General features: G+C 58.7%; 1 protein-coding gene across 6 annotated transcripts in view; it reads right to left on the bottom strand.

The window, feature by feature from the left end:
* EHMT1 (euchromatic histone lysine methyltransferase 1) overlaps nucleotides 1–12,973 on the bottom strand; it is a 137,581-nt gene that overhangs the window by 48,504 nt on the left and 76,104 nt on the right. For all 6 annotated transcript variants that reach the window (XM_021081200.1, XM_021081202.1, XM_021081199.1 and 3 more), the window contains 2 exons: nucleotides 5,179–5,253; nucleotides 3,066–3,186 (listed from right to left, as the gene is read on the bottom strand). In XM_021081200.1, coding sequence (XP_020936859.1) covers nucleotides 3,066–3,186; nucleotides 5,179–5,253 — 196 coding nt within the window. The remainder of the gene's footprint in view (nucleotides 1–3,065; nucleotides 3,187–5,178; nucleotides 5,254–12,973) is intronic.

Here is a 12,973-nt window from a genome sequence, read left to right on the forward strand (position 1 = left end):
CACCCCATCCTGCCAGCCCCCACCCCCCATAGCGGTCCCGGGAGGGGGCACTGGACCGAGCAAAGCAAAGGTGCCGACGGGTAAAAACAACGTTCTCCGCAGCGTCCGCACGAGGTAACAGCGGTGTCGCCGTCAGAGGCACCAGCAGAAGCGCCGTTCCGTGAGCACGACTCAGAAACCAAACAGGAGGACATGCAGCTCTGTACGACCGGGTCACTCGCCGGGCGGACGGCAGAAATTGACACAACATTGTAAACCAGCCGCGACAGAGGAGGCCCCGTCGTGGCACAGCAGAAACGAAGCCGACCAGGAACCATGAGGTTGCGGGTTCGATCCCTGGCCTCGCTGAGCCGGTTAAGGATCCGGCGTTGCTGTGAGCTGTGGTGGAGGCCGGCAGCTACAGCTCCAATTAGACCCCTGGCCTGGGAACCTCCATATGCCGCAGGTGTGGCCAAAAAATCAGGAAAAAAAAAAAAAAACAAAAAAACCCTGTAATAGAAAAAATAAAAATCTTTAAAAAAAAGAATTAAAAAAGAAATAAAACAGGAAAACCTGAATTGCAGGTTTGAAAGAGCAGCTGTTGCTCAGAGCTCGAGCTCAAGACGTCGCAGACGTGCAGGGCTGTGGGGAAACCAGCCCAACCTCAGACACCCGGGCTTCAGGACCCACAGAGAGGGACGCGGGCTGCAGGCAGTCCCCGCCAAGGAGGCGCGGCACCCGGGAGGGCCACACAATCTGAACGTGCCAACGAGAGGCACGTGCCAATGAGAGGCACGTGCCAACGAGAGGCGCGTGCCGACGAAAGGCCTGTCCACGCACCCGGACTGCCTGGGTGTGTGAGGTGCCTGTGAAAACGTGCACACGGGGCAACAACCCAGCCAAGCGTAGATGCCCACAGTCCACAGCCAAGCTTCTGAGCAACAGTCACCGGCACCACTTCAATGCTCCGAAAGGAAGGGGCTGAATCCAGAGGCACGGGGTCCAGAGGTGAATTCACGCCGGCGTCGGCACCCACACCCGGACACGGAGAAGCCCCCACCAGCGACACGGACCACCAACTGCAGAACGGGAGTAGCCCCAGTGCAGCTGTAAACACTTCGCGGAGGAAATAAGATGCAAACGCGCCCGTGATGAACATTTAGGCGTGGATCCAGACACTGTGCCCAAGACGGCAAAGACGGAGCCCCTGCCCCAGTAACTCTTGGCCTTGGGTCTACAACGCCTCCCAGCGGCCAAAGGAGACCCACAGCAGGCGTCCTGACCTTGGCTGACAGTCCAGATCAGAGCAACAAGGAAACCTGAGCGAAGGAGAGGAGGGTCACGGGAGGCGCGCGCATGCCGGGTGGGTCAACAGACCCCGCGGGCCACCGGACGCAGCTGACGCCGCCACACAGGCCCCCGCGCGTGCCGGGTGGGTCAACAGACCCCGCGGGCCACCGGACGCAGCTGACGCCGGCACACACAGGCTCCCGCGGCCCTCTGCACTTCCGGGGACAGCTCTGCCTCCCCTGCTTAGCAAACCGGCTCCTCTACCGGGGAATCTAGAGGAAGGTGGCAATAACTGAAGGGGGAACGAGGCCCTGCAGCCTTGCAGTGCTGGCACAGAGGGCGGTTCATCAGTGACGCAGCCCCGGGAAACCGAGGAACAGCCACAAGGTGACTGTCAACACAGGGTGGAGAAAGAAAGAACGCCCAACGCCAGCAACGTGCTAGAACAACGGGGCAGCCACATGCAAAACGGGAGCTGCCCCCCTACACCCTCAAAACAGATCAGAGACCTGCACACAACGGCTGAAACTCTAACACTTCAGGAAGGAAACACGGGACAAAATCTCTCTGTCCTGGGTTAGTTAAGGCTAGGATTTCTGGGATCACAAAAAGCATGAAAATGTTCAAAGAAAATAATCCACAAATTAGATTTCATCAAATATCTTTAAAACTTGTACTAGGTGCATATGCTTGGAAAACATGCACCTGACGAAAGATGTGCCTCCAATACTGATGGAAGTGCTGACGCACCAGAAGGCGGCTCCTCTGATTTCGAAGGAAGGGAGCAAAAGATAGAAACAAGCCACAAAAGGAGAAACGCAACTGCCAAGGGGGCCCCCCCTTACTCGCTGGGTGACTACGACGGGCAGCTGCAACGAGGCTCCAGCGCACCCACCAGCAGCGGGGAAACGGGAGGCCGAGCACAGCAGTGCTGGCGAGAGCACGGGGGCTGCCAGTGCAGCCAGGACAAGCGCTTCGGAGACCAGCCTGGCAGCTCCCTGAAAGTCAGACATGGAGCAGACTCAGCCCTTCCGCTGCTAAGTATCTCTCCAAGCGAACAAAGGCTTGTACACAAGCGTAGCCACCGTTTTACGTGAAAAAGCCCAGAACTGGCAGAAGCACGAGCGTGCAGCAGGGGAGGCCAGACCCAGGAACGCTTCCCACCACCTGCAAACGCAGCGTCTCCGAGAGGGACGCACAGGGCGGCCTGAGGAGGACGTGCCCATGGAGACCATGCACGCAGAGGCGCCTGGGCGGCGGGTGGGCTGGCCAGGGGCAGAGGGAGGGTCTGCACGGGGCGGCGGCAGGACCCGGCACACAGTGAGTGTGGTGGAGGCCTCCTGTCGCACGGGTGGTGAGACTCACCAAGGGCCACCTGGGTGACGCAGGCATCACCCTCTGCCCAGCAGAGCTGCAGGGGCTGACCCCGCCCACCACGTCTGAGGGTCGCCCCCTTCCTGCCAGCCCTCTAGCAAAACCACCTCCAGACCAAGGAGTCGGACCAAAGGGCTGAGAGCCACCGCGTGGGCCACGGCCCCATGCACACAGGACACTGAGGGCAGGACTCGACTGCTGGGCACACAGGGAACCGTGGCCGCGAGGACAACCGCAGCATCGCGGGAGGTCTGCTGGGCAGAGACCACCCTAGGGGACCCGACAGCTCTGACAGTCATTTCCGATGGTTTTTCCTTTTTAAACAGTGGTGTCTCCATTCAAACGAAACCTTAGGCAGAGCCCCAGCCAGAGCCTTGGGCGCCTCCTCCCCCGGCGCTGCTTGCGTGGGCGCCCGCGTTTACCTAGCATGGAGGAGGGCTTCTTCTTACTTCTCCGCCTCCTCTTCCTCGCCGGCTTGATCCAGGGGCTGTCAGGCTTCCCTTTCCTCTTGAGAAACTTCTTCTTGATGCTGGATTCAGAGCTCTGAGAACCAAGGGCAGGAACAGAAAGAGCAAAGCAGGCACCCTGAGTGAAAGTCCCAGAAGCTCTGTTTTCCTGCTGTATCTTGATCCTTCAACCAGAAGATTAATTACACATCCAGACATTTTTCTAGGTCTTACAGACGCTGACGCTTTTCCCTAAACATCACTCTAAGCTCAGTCACTTTAACAGGAAGAAAAAAAAAAGGCCAGGAAAATTAAAATGAATCTTACTTGAGTTTGGGACAAAAAAGAAGGAATGAAAAACTTCTACCCCGGAACTAAACAAATGAGCTCAGTAAGAGAATCCACTATTTATTTATTTATTTACTTACTTATTTATTTTTGCTTTTTAAGGGCCACACCCGCAGCATATGGACGTTCCCAGGCTAGGAGTTGAATCAGAGCTGCAGCTGCTGGCCTACACTGCAGCCACAGCAACGCCAGATCCGAGACGCGTCTGTGGCCTACACCACAGCTCACAGCCACACCGGATCCTTAACCCACTGAGTGAGGCGAGGGATCGAACCCACAACTTCATGGTTCCTAGTCGGATTCGTCTCTGCTGCACCATGACGGGAACTCCAGAATCCACTTTAATCACAGGCACCCGTGGAGTTCCCGGCGCAGCCCAGTGGTTAATGAATCCGACTAGGAACCATGAGGTTGCGGGTTCGACCCCTGCCTTGCTCAGTGGGTTAAGGATCCAGCACTGCCGTGAGCTGAGGTGTAGGTTGCAGACACGGCTCGGATCCCGCGTTGCTGTGGCTCTGAAGTAGGTTGGTGACCACAGCTCCGATTCGACCCCTAGCCTGGGAATCTCCATATGCTGCGGAAGCAGCCCAAGAAATGGCAAAAAGACAATAAGAAACAAACAAACAAACAAAAAAACAGGCACCCAATCGTTAAAGCCTCAACCTGCTTCAGAATCTACGTCCAAATCAGCAATGACACGGAGAACAAGGAAAGAGATTAGAAGTAATTTTTTTTTTTTTTTTTTTTGTCTTTTGTCTTTTTGTCTTTTGTTGTTGTTGTTGCTATTTCTTGGGCTGCTCCCGCGCATATGGAGGTTCCCAGGCTAGGGGTTGAATCGGAGCTGTAGCCACCGGCCTACGCCAGAGCCACAGCAACGCGGGACCCCAACCGCATCTGCAACCTACACCACAGCTCACGGCAACGCCGGATCGTTTAACCCACTGAGCAAGGGCAGGGACCGAACCCGCAACCTCATGGTTCCTAGTCGGATTCGTTAACCACTGCGCCACGACGGGAACTCCAAGATTAGAAGTAATTGATGACACTTCAGGATTTCTTTTAGTATCTGCTTCTAAAACCCAGGATAGGAAGGGTAACTAACGGCCACAAGTTACGAACAGACACAGAGTTCAAACCACTAGCCCTTCTAACTAGTCTGATCCAAGGGCCTCACAGGTCCCGCTTACTGTGGATGGAAAGAAAATTAAAAAGAATGTGTTCAAGAGAGAAACTGACACACCAGGGGCAGCTCACTGGCCTTCCTGCTGACAGCCCTGAGCCTGGGCCCTGGGCTGGGCACCTCGCCTGCCTGCAGGGAGGGGTCCAGGTGACGTCACCCGGCATCCCCTCCAGCCAGGCGCCCGTGCTGTGCTCCCTCGACCCCGTTATAACCCTGCTCTCCGCCCCTCCCACCCCTGTCCCAGAGAAACGAGTGTATCACCAGACCCAAGAGCCCCTCCGCGCCCTCTCATCACCCCCGTGAGGGTGGACAGACAGCACTAACCCCGGGCAGGGACCCCGCCCGCCTGTGGCTCACCCGCCCGCCTCCTACGGCTCCGCTCCCCGACCCCACCCCTACGAGGTCACCACGAGGCTGCCCACCCCCAACAGGGGATGGCCCTTGCCTTCAGGGGCCAGCCAGCCCCACTCCTTCCCAGCGCCCCCTGGCTGCCACCCCTGTCGGCCCGCCCCAGCCACGCTCCCCTGAGCAGGGCACCCCCACCCCCCGCCGCGGGCTCACCAGGTCGGACTCGTCTCCATCCTCCTCCTCCCCGGTGCCGGCCGACTCCTGCTCCTCTTCTGACTCCCCGTCCACCTGGCGGCGCGGGTGAGCCGGAAACAAAACAGAGACAGGTGAGACCCTCCGTGGCAAGTGGCTGGACCCGAGAGGCTGGCCACTCCCCACCCCAGGAGCCCCGACGCAGACAGGGTGCCCGGGCTGGGTGTCCACACAGCCCTGCGCTCCCGCCAGTAAGTGGCCCCGGCCTGCACGCGGTCATCCGCCGTGTGCCAAAGGCCATCTCGAGTGACGCGCCCTCCGTGTGAGAGAATTCAATTAAAAAGCAGCACCGAAGCGGGAGTTCCCGTCGTGGCTCAGTGGCGATGAGCCCCACTGCTCCCCACGAGGACGCAGGTTCAATCCCTGGCCTCGCTCAGTGGGTTAAGGATCACAGATGAGGCTCAGATCCCAAGCTGCCAAGAGCTGTGGTGTAGGTTGCAAACAAAGCTCAGATCTGGCATTGCTGTGACTGTGGGGTAGGCTGACAGCTGCCGCTCCAATCTGACCCCTAGCCTGGGAACCTCCATATGCAGCGGCTGAGGCCCTAAAGAGCCCCCCCCCAAAAAAAACAAAAGCACCAAAGCATGCAGGGTAGAAAGGTTTTCGAGACCACGAAGTCATGCAAGATGCAAACCCCCCACCTGCCCCGAGCCCAGTCTGCCCGGGCCCTCACACTCCTGCAGCTCGCGCCCTTGGGGCCAAGGCTGGGCCCGCGCGGGCCTGCTACTCAAATAAATGCTTCTGTGACGGCTACTCTTGCCTAGTTCGAAATACGGCGTGGGACTCTTTCCTCACGCAATGACCTGCACAGGTTACACGAGAGCCTAAGTGCCCCCAGCCCTCAGGCCTGGCTTGAGGGGCGACTCGGTGTCCCCCCATTTGCTGTATCCATGAGCACACCTGCACTTCACAGGAAGGTCACGCTCCAGACAAGCCCAGGTCAGGGGCCCAACTCGGCTCCCAGCCGTCAGGCTGCTCTCTGGGAGGCCGTGTGGTCCCAGGGTCCTTGGCCCCCCCGCTCGGAGGAGCTGAGCCCCTCCACGCCTCCCACGGTGGCCCCTGGGGCCACATCTTCAGCCCACACTGTCAGTGGGTCCCGGCTTTGTTACCAACTGCACAAACTCCACACACTGGACAGGAATCTCTGGGCCGCGAAATACGGCACATGCGTATTTTCCCATCAAGTTCCGCAGGCTTTACCTCTGGCGTTTCTTTTCACAGGAAGCTTGAGGTTTTAGCTGAACAAGCCACACCTCTCCCCCTCTCCCTTCATGGCTTCTAGGTCTGTGGCTGACCCTAGGCGGCCTTCAGCTGATATGGAAAAATGGCTTTCGACACCGTCTCCCACAGTTCACTGCTTTGTGTTGAATCTCCACATCTCTGAAGAACAGCTTCACCGACGTACAACTAACTGACCTTCAACGCGTGCTTTTAAGTATAGGACGCGGAGGCCAGGGGGTCCCAGGGTGCTCAGGGCGGTCGGCCGGCGCCCCCCGGCTCCGGAAGGGGTTCAGGCTCCCGAGACGTTCCATGGTCTCTGCCCACAAACCGAAAACCCAACTCGCATAAAACCGGGGCCGTCAGGGACAGACAGGTGTGCTCCGGGCTCCTGCACAAATGTGCCATTTTCATCACGGCCCCCCATTCGTACTTCCAACCCCCCGCCGCCCCCCCAGCCGGCGCCGGAACTGCTGACTTCACGGACAGCGTGGAGAAAGGAAGCCCGGACAACGGACCTTCTCACTCAGACAAACACTGGGTCATCCCCGACCTCTGGCAGCCAAGTCCTAGAGCTAACAGACGTTTCTGCTCCATCTGCTGCCAAGTGCTCTGGGGCATTAAGGAAGCAGGCCCATTCGCAGGTGTGGTCATCGTGGCTTTGTTGTCCCAGGTGCTCTCTTTACAGACCCACAACGAAACACCTGCTGAAGGAACACCGGCCCCCTCGGGTGGAGAAGCCCCAGAGGGTGCCGGGCAGCTGTTTGCTGCACAAGGTGCCCATGAGGGCATCACCAAGCACCTCGGGCACTTACTGCTCTCACGTGCCGCTTCTCACTGAGCTCAGCTCACAGCTACAGCAGCTGCTCAGCTGGTTTTCCTGGATTTGTAGATGGAAACTCTTCTCGGGGAACTAACTCCTCTCCCACGTCCTTTTTTTTTTTTTTTTTGTCTTTTGTCTTTTTAGGGCTGCACCCTTGGCATATGGAGGTTCCCAGACTAGGGGTTGAACTGGAGCTGTTGCTGCCGGCCTGCACCAGAGCCACAGCCACACGGGATCCGAGCTGCGTCTGCGACCTACACCACAGCTCAGGGCAACGCCGGATCGTTAACCCACTGAGCAAGGCCAGGAATCAAACCTGCAACCACATGACTCCTAGTCGGATTCGTCTCCGCTGCGCCACGACGGGAACTCCTCCCACGTCCTCTTAAATATTACTGTTTCCTTCCGCTTTTCACCTCCAGCATCACAGCAACAGTGGTCCAGGCCTGCGCTCAGGCGAGGGGAGAAAGCACGGCTCGCCCTCCTTCGAACTGCTATTAGCACTGCTTTAAAATGCTCCCTATTAAATACAGCCTCTCTGTAGGATGCTGACATCTCTAGTCAGCTTTATTTAAATGTTATCTTTAAATTTCATTGAGTTGTTTTTTATTTTAAAGATACTGAGCAATGAAACTGCCAATTGCAAGAGGCAGATTGACACCGTCTGAAGCGCCTTTAAAGCAACTGCACCGGGAGGAGGAAAGGTCACTCTCAGCACTGGCTTGGGGACCGACTGCAGACACGCAGCTTCGAGGAACGCACCGTAGATGACAGGCCAAGGGGCCTGAAGGAGGGACGGCAGCGGCCAGCCGGCATCTGAGCCCAGCAGGAGCCAGGACGGCAGGCCCGCAAGGAGGCCACGTGGGGCGGCCCACAGACCCCAGGCAGCAGGCCCGGCCAGGGCCTCGGCTGGGACCAGAGAGCTGGCTGCCACCCACCTGCCCCGTCCACCGAGTGGGGACACAAGGAGGCCAACGCCCCGGAGGAGGGAGCCGCCAGAGAGGGCAGCGCGCTGCCAGCGTGCACACAGGAGCTCCCTTCCAACAAAAAGCCTCTTAAAGGACAAGGCAGCGCAGAGAGACCCTGGACGCTCAGAGGGTACTTCGCAAACGGCAAATAAACATACGAAAAGGGAGCCAGCCTTCTCGGAAATCGGGGCACGCAAATCGGGAGGTAAAAGCACCCAGAGTCCCAGGTTCACAAGGCAGCAGAGCTGCCGGGCCCTGCCGCTCACACGGGATGCACGGCACCCACACGGGACACCTCCCACCCGGGCCCGCGTGCTCGCCCCAAGGGCGGAGGGCCTGCTCCCACCCGGCACTCCGGCCTCAGGACTCCTCTCCTCTCCCAGAAACGACCAAGGACGGCAGAGGCGCTCGGTGACGTGGGCGGCCCATGAACGTGCCCTGCTCGAGAAACTGGACCGAACCCCAGCTAGACTCCCCAGTGCAAGTGAAAAGGCAAGTAACTCCCCAATCCTGGGGCGGGGGGGGGCTCAGACCCCTGCCCGGCTTTGCACCTGCCAGACCCCCCGCCCGGCTTCGCATCTGCTCAGTGCGGTGAAGATGGCCGCCAGCATAAACCAATCCCACGAACGTAAGACCAAGTGAAAACAAGCCACACTCAGAATAAGGACAAAGAACAAGAGCAGAGGAGCCGCTACCTCAAGCCCCTTCCCTGATCCCCGTGGCTGCGCCTGTCCCCACGTCCACAGGCCTGGAGCTGGGCCTTCTCCAGCCTCCCCACCCGCCACGCCACCCCTGCGGGGAGCCCACTCTCCCCACTCTCCCCCCACCCCATCACTGTGACTTCATGCTCAGTCGTGGCGAACACTGAGTGAGACTTTTATGCAAGCTTGGCCTCGGGGGCGTTCCCATTGTGGCTCACCAGTAATGAACCCAACTAGGACCCACGAGAACACAGGTTTGATCCCTGGCCTTGCCATGAGCTGTGGTGGAGGCTTGACCCCTAGCCTGGGAACTTCCATATGCTGCGCGTGCAGCCCTGGAAAAAAGGGAAAAAAAAGAGTTGGGCCCCAGAACTGGCTGGTGTCCCTCCCATCGTTCTCCAGTCTGGCGAACAGTTCACACAGTCAGCCCATTGCTGGTCACCGTTACCACTGTCCCTGCCGTCTTATTTGGCTTTCCACACTTGCATCTGGATTCCGCTTTTGTTTCCAGATTCTTTTGGCCTGACGTCCATTTTCATTTTTTCTCTGTATCAACATCTAGACTTACTCAGTGTTAGTGTCTAGATTCAATCAAAACAGAGAATCCAGCGATAGACTCACATTCAAAAGCCACATGGTTTACGGTAAAGGCGGCATTTTAAATCATCAGGGAAAGGAATGTCAGTTACTGACAGACAGAACTGACTCCGACGCGGCTGAGCACCTTGCAGGAACCTGGCCTCACACGGGGCTTGGAAGGCTTTCCTGAGGGGCTCCCTGTGGTCTAGCGGTGAGGACTTGGTACTTTCGTCGCTGCAGCCCGGGTTCAAGCCCTGCTCTGGGAACTGAGAACCCACATTAATCCGTGGCATGTCACAGCAAAAAAAAAAAAAAAAAAAGCTTTACTGAGGTGTAATTTATACACCGTAACATTCACCCACTTTGAATCCATCTACCACATTTCATCAGGGTTCTACAGGCGTCAAAGGTTGATATACAAAGAATGAAACCAATGACGCGCCAGACGGTGGCTTCCCTCAATTTATTCAAAACCCCCGACGAGAAGGTCTGCGTAGCAAAAGGGACACAGACCCAGCAGTGGACAGAAAGAGCCTGGGGTCGCCAGTTCTGACTCGCAGGCAAACGCACCTGTTCACACACAGCCGCCCGGGCTGCCCTGTGAAGACGCCCGGGGTAACAGACACTGGTGGGAGCCAACGTGTGAGAAGCTGCTTGGCCGCACGTGCAACTTCAGCCAAACGCCGCGTGGGGACAGCGCAGCCCTAGGGGCGTGGGAACACCGTCCCCCGCAGTCACCACAAGCGGGAGGCCGGGCTCGGGGGCCGCCTCCCACGGCAGAGAGCACCCTCCTGCAGGCGCCCTCACCGAAAGCGACCCGTGCGAGATGTCACAGCAGCCACGGGGGGCTGGAGGACAGCACGCGGGGCCTGGCACCCAGGTCCCCCGGAGTCAGGTGCCCACTGCAGGAGGCGGGGAGCACAGCTCTCTTAAAATCACCCGTGAACCCCCGCTGCAGAGTCAGGATGCCGTTGGCCTTCACACCTCCCTCCACGGGAGGGACGCAAGATAACACGTGATGTTTTGAAACAGATCACTTGAATGAAGACTCCCCTTGGCCCGTGCGGCTGCGGGGCGGAGCGAGTAGCTGCCCGCGGGCTCCTGCGCAGGCCGGCTTGCTGGCCTGGCACCACCCCTTCGTGCACCGAGGCCCGAGAGGGGTCGGCGCCACGGTTCCCACCAGCCCGCAGGCGCTAGGGGCACACCCTCGAGCGGCCCACCGCACCCACTCGCGACTGCTGCCGCCTGGGCTCCACTTCCAGACCAGCTCCTGCGGAAGCACCAAGGTCCCAACGACCTGTGACCTGTGACCAGGCACAACCACCGGCAGGCCCCATCCTGAGTGGCCACCACCAACTGCCAGGCTTCCTTCCAAGGCGCTGGGCTCATCAGAGCCCCTCCCCGTCCCCTCCCGAGACTGAACAGGCTGCAGCCAGGGGCCGCAGTTGGGTCCCTGGATGTCCCAGGAGCACACCACCAAAAAGGAAGTTGAGTGACCCCCGCTCTACCATCCGAGCCACACAAAAGCCTTCCTAACACCACACAGCCCTGTGCACCGACAGAAAATAAGCTCCAGGAAACCAGCAGGGAAAAAATCCTTTAAATCTCTAGTGTTAGCATTTTCCCCCCAGACATTTTTGAACAATCACTGTAAGAACCAGGGGCAGCAATTAAAATCCCCCCCCAAACTGCTAAAAAGGAAGAACCGGCATAACTGGCTAAACTTGAATTTGAAATTTAAGCAACACTAAGAAAAGACACTCCCCAAACTCCAGAAGCTGAAAGAAAACGCTTTCACAAAAAGGCCGCACCCACCCAGCACAGAGCGGATGCAAAGGACAAAAAGCTGAACAACAAAATGACGTGTTTCAACAAGCCACTGTTTCAACAAGCTAACCCGGCCGTACCCGCCCCTAGGCTGCAGGGCAACTCACCCGACAGAACGCCCACCGTGAGGTCGGTCGGGCGCCTTCTCCAACAAGCCCAACGACACGGAACGTGAAGGCCACCACATCCGACCCGCCCGTCCCCACCAGAGAGCAGGAGAGCAGGTCTGAATGGCAGCTCCTGCTCTGCTCAGGGCTATGCCTGAGCCAGGACCCCTGCAGACAATGCCTGGCTCCCAGGGGCCACCCGCAGTGCCCCCAGAGCAGGTCCCGGGCAGACAAGGGCGGAGTCGGTGGCGAGGACATGCCTGGCCCGCTCGGACACGCCAGCGCCCGTGACCACAGGCCCGGCCAGCAGCCCGGACGCCTGCTCCGCTGCGGGGCCACACCTGGGCCGAGTGCCTGGGCGGCCGGGCCCTCGGGGAGCCGGCGACTAGCAGCCGGCCTGCTGACACTGTGGTGCCTGCCACTGCAGAGTCCAGGACTTTCCCATCCATGTGCTGCACAGGATGACATGCTTCTCTGACCAACACAAGCCAACCCGCAAGAGAAGCGGTGGCCTGTCTCCACCCTTCTCTCCTGCTCGCAGCCCCGCTCTCGTCAGCTCCGCCTGCCGCCTTCTGGAGACCTGACACCAGGCCTTCCGCGCAGCTGCAGAGTCCCCGCCGAGGGACGACCAAAGCGCAGGTGGAACGTGCCCAACAACTCGGACTGTCAGGAACGAGAGGATGGTGGCGACGCTGCTCCAGCCCCTTTAGCAAAGGTCAGCGCAGCGACGCTAGAGAGGTCATCCAGCACTGCAGCCACCGCGAGAGGGAAGGGCCAAGGGAAACGGAACAGACGGCGCCCCTGCTCCGGGTCACGGATTCCCGACCGCTGGCCAAGGACATTTGCGGACTCGTTCTGGCAGCAAACTACTTCGGCGTCAAAGGTTTGCTCGACGACACATGCAGGGCTGTTGCCGACGTGAGCGAGGGGAAGACGCCTCTGGAGACAGACCTTCCACGTCCACGTGACGCGACTGAAGACGGGGAGGCCCGGGCCACAGAGAACCAGCTGGGGGGAACGGGGCCTGGCGCGGCCGCACTGCTCTGCTCGAAACCGGCGACACGAGGAAAACAGGCAACAAACGCAGCAGCAAAGCACCTGTGCTGGCAGAATCCTGCCCTCGCCGCAGCTGCAGTTTCAGTGCGGATCACAACCCTGAGGCTTATCCCAAAACCTGCTCTCGCGTGAGCCTAAGCCAGAACCTCTCTCTGCTCTGAAAAGCACGGAACTGTGGGTTCTCTAGAGAAAGGAGCAGTTTAGGAGTTCCTGTCTGGGGCTCAGTGGTAAGGAACCCGACCAATATCCATGAGGACACCAGTTTGATCCCTGGCCCCGCTCAGTGGGTTGAGGATCCAGTATTATCACAAGCTGCGGTGTTGTCTGGATCCCACATTGCTATGACTGTGGTGTAGGCCAGCAGCTACAGCTCCAATCTGACCCTTAGCCTAGGAACGTCCATATGCTGCAGATGTGGCCCTAAAAACAAAAACAAACAAACAAAAAAAGTGGCATTTTGGACTTTCCCTCTTTTTT

This window comes from Sus scrofa, unplaced genomic scaffold (genome assembly GCF_000003025.6).
Source record: "Sus scrofa isolate TJ Tabasco breed Duroc unplaced genomic scaffold, Sscrofa11.1 Contig1206, whole genome shotgun sequence".
Classification (NCBI taxonomy): domain Eukaryota; kingdom Metazoa; phylum Chordata; class Mammalia; order Artiodactyla; family Suidae; genus Sus; species Sus scrofa.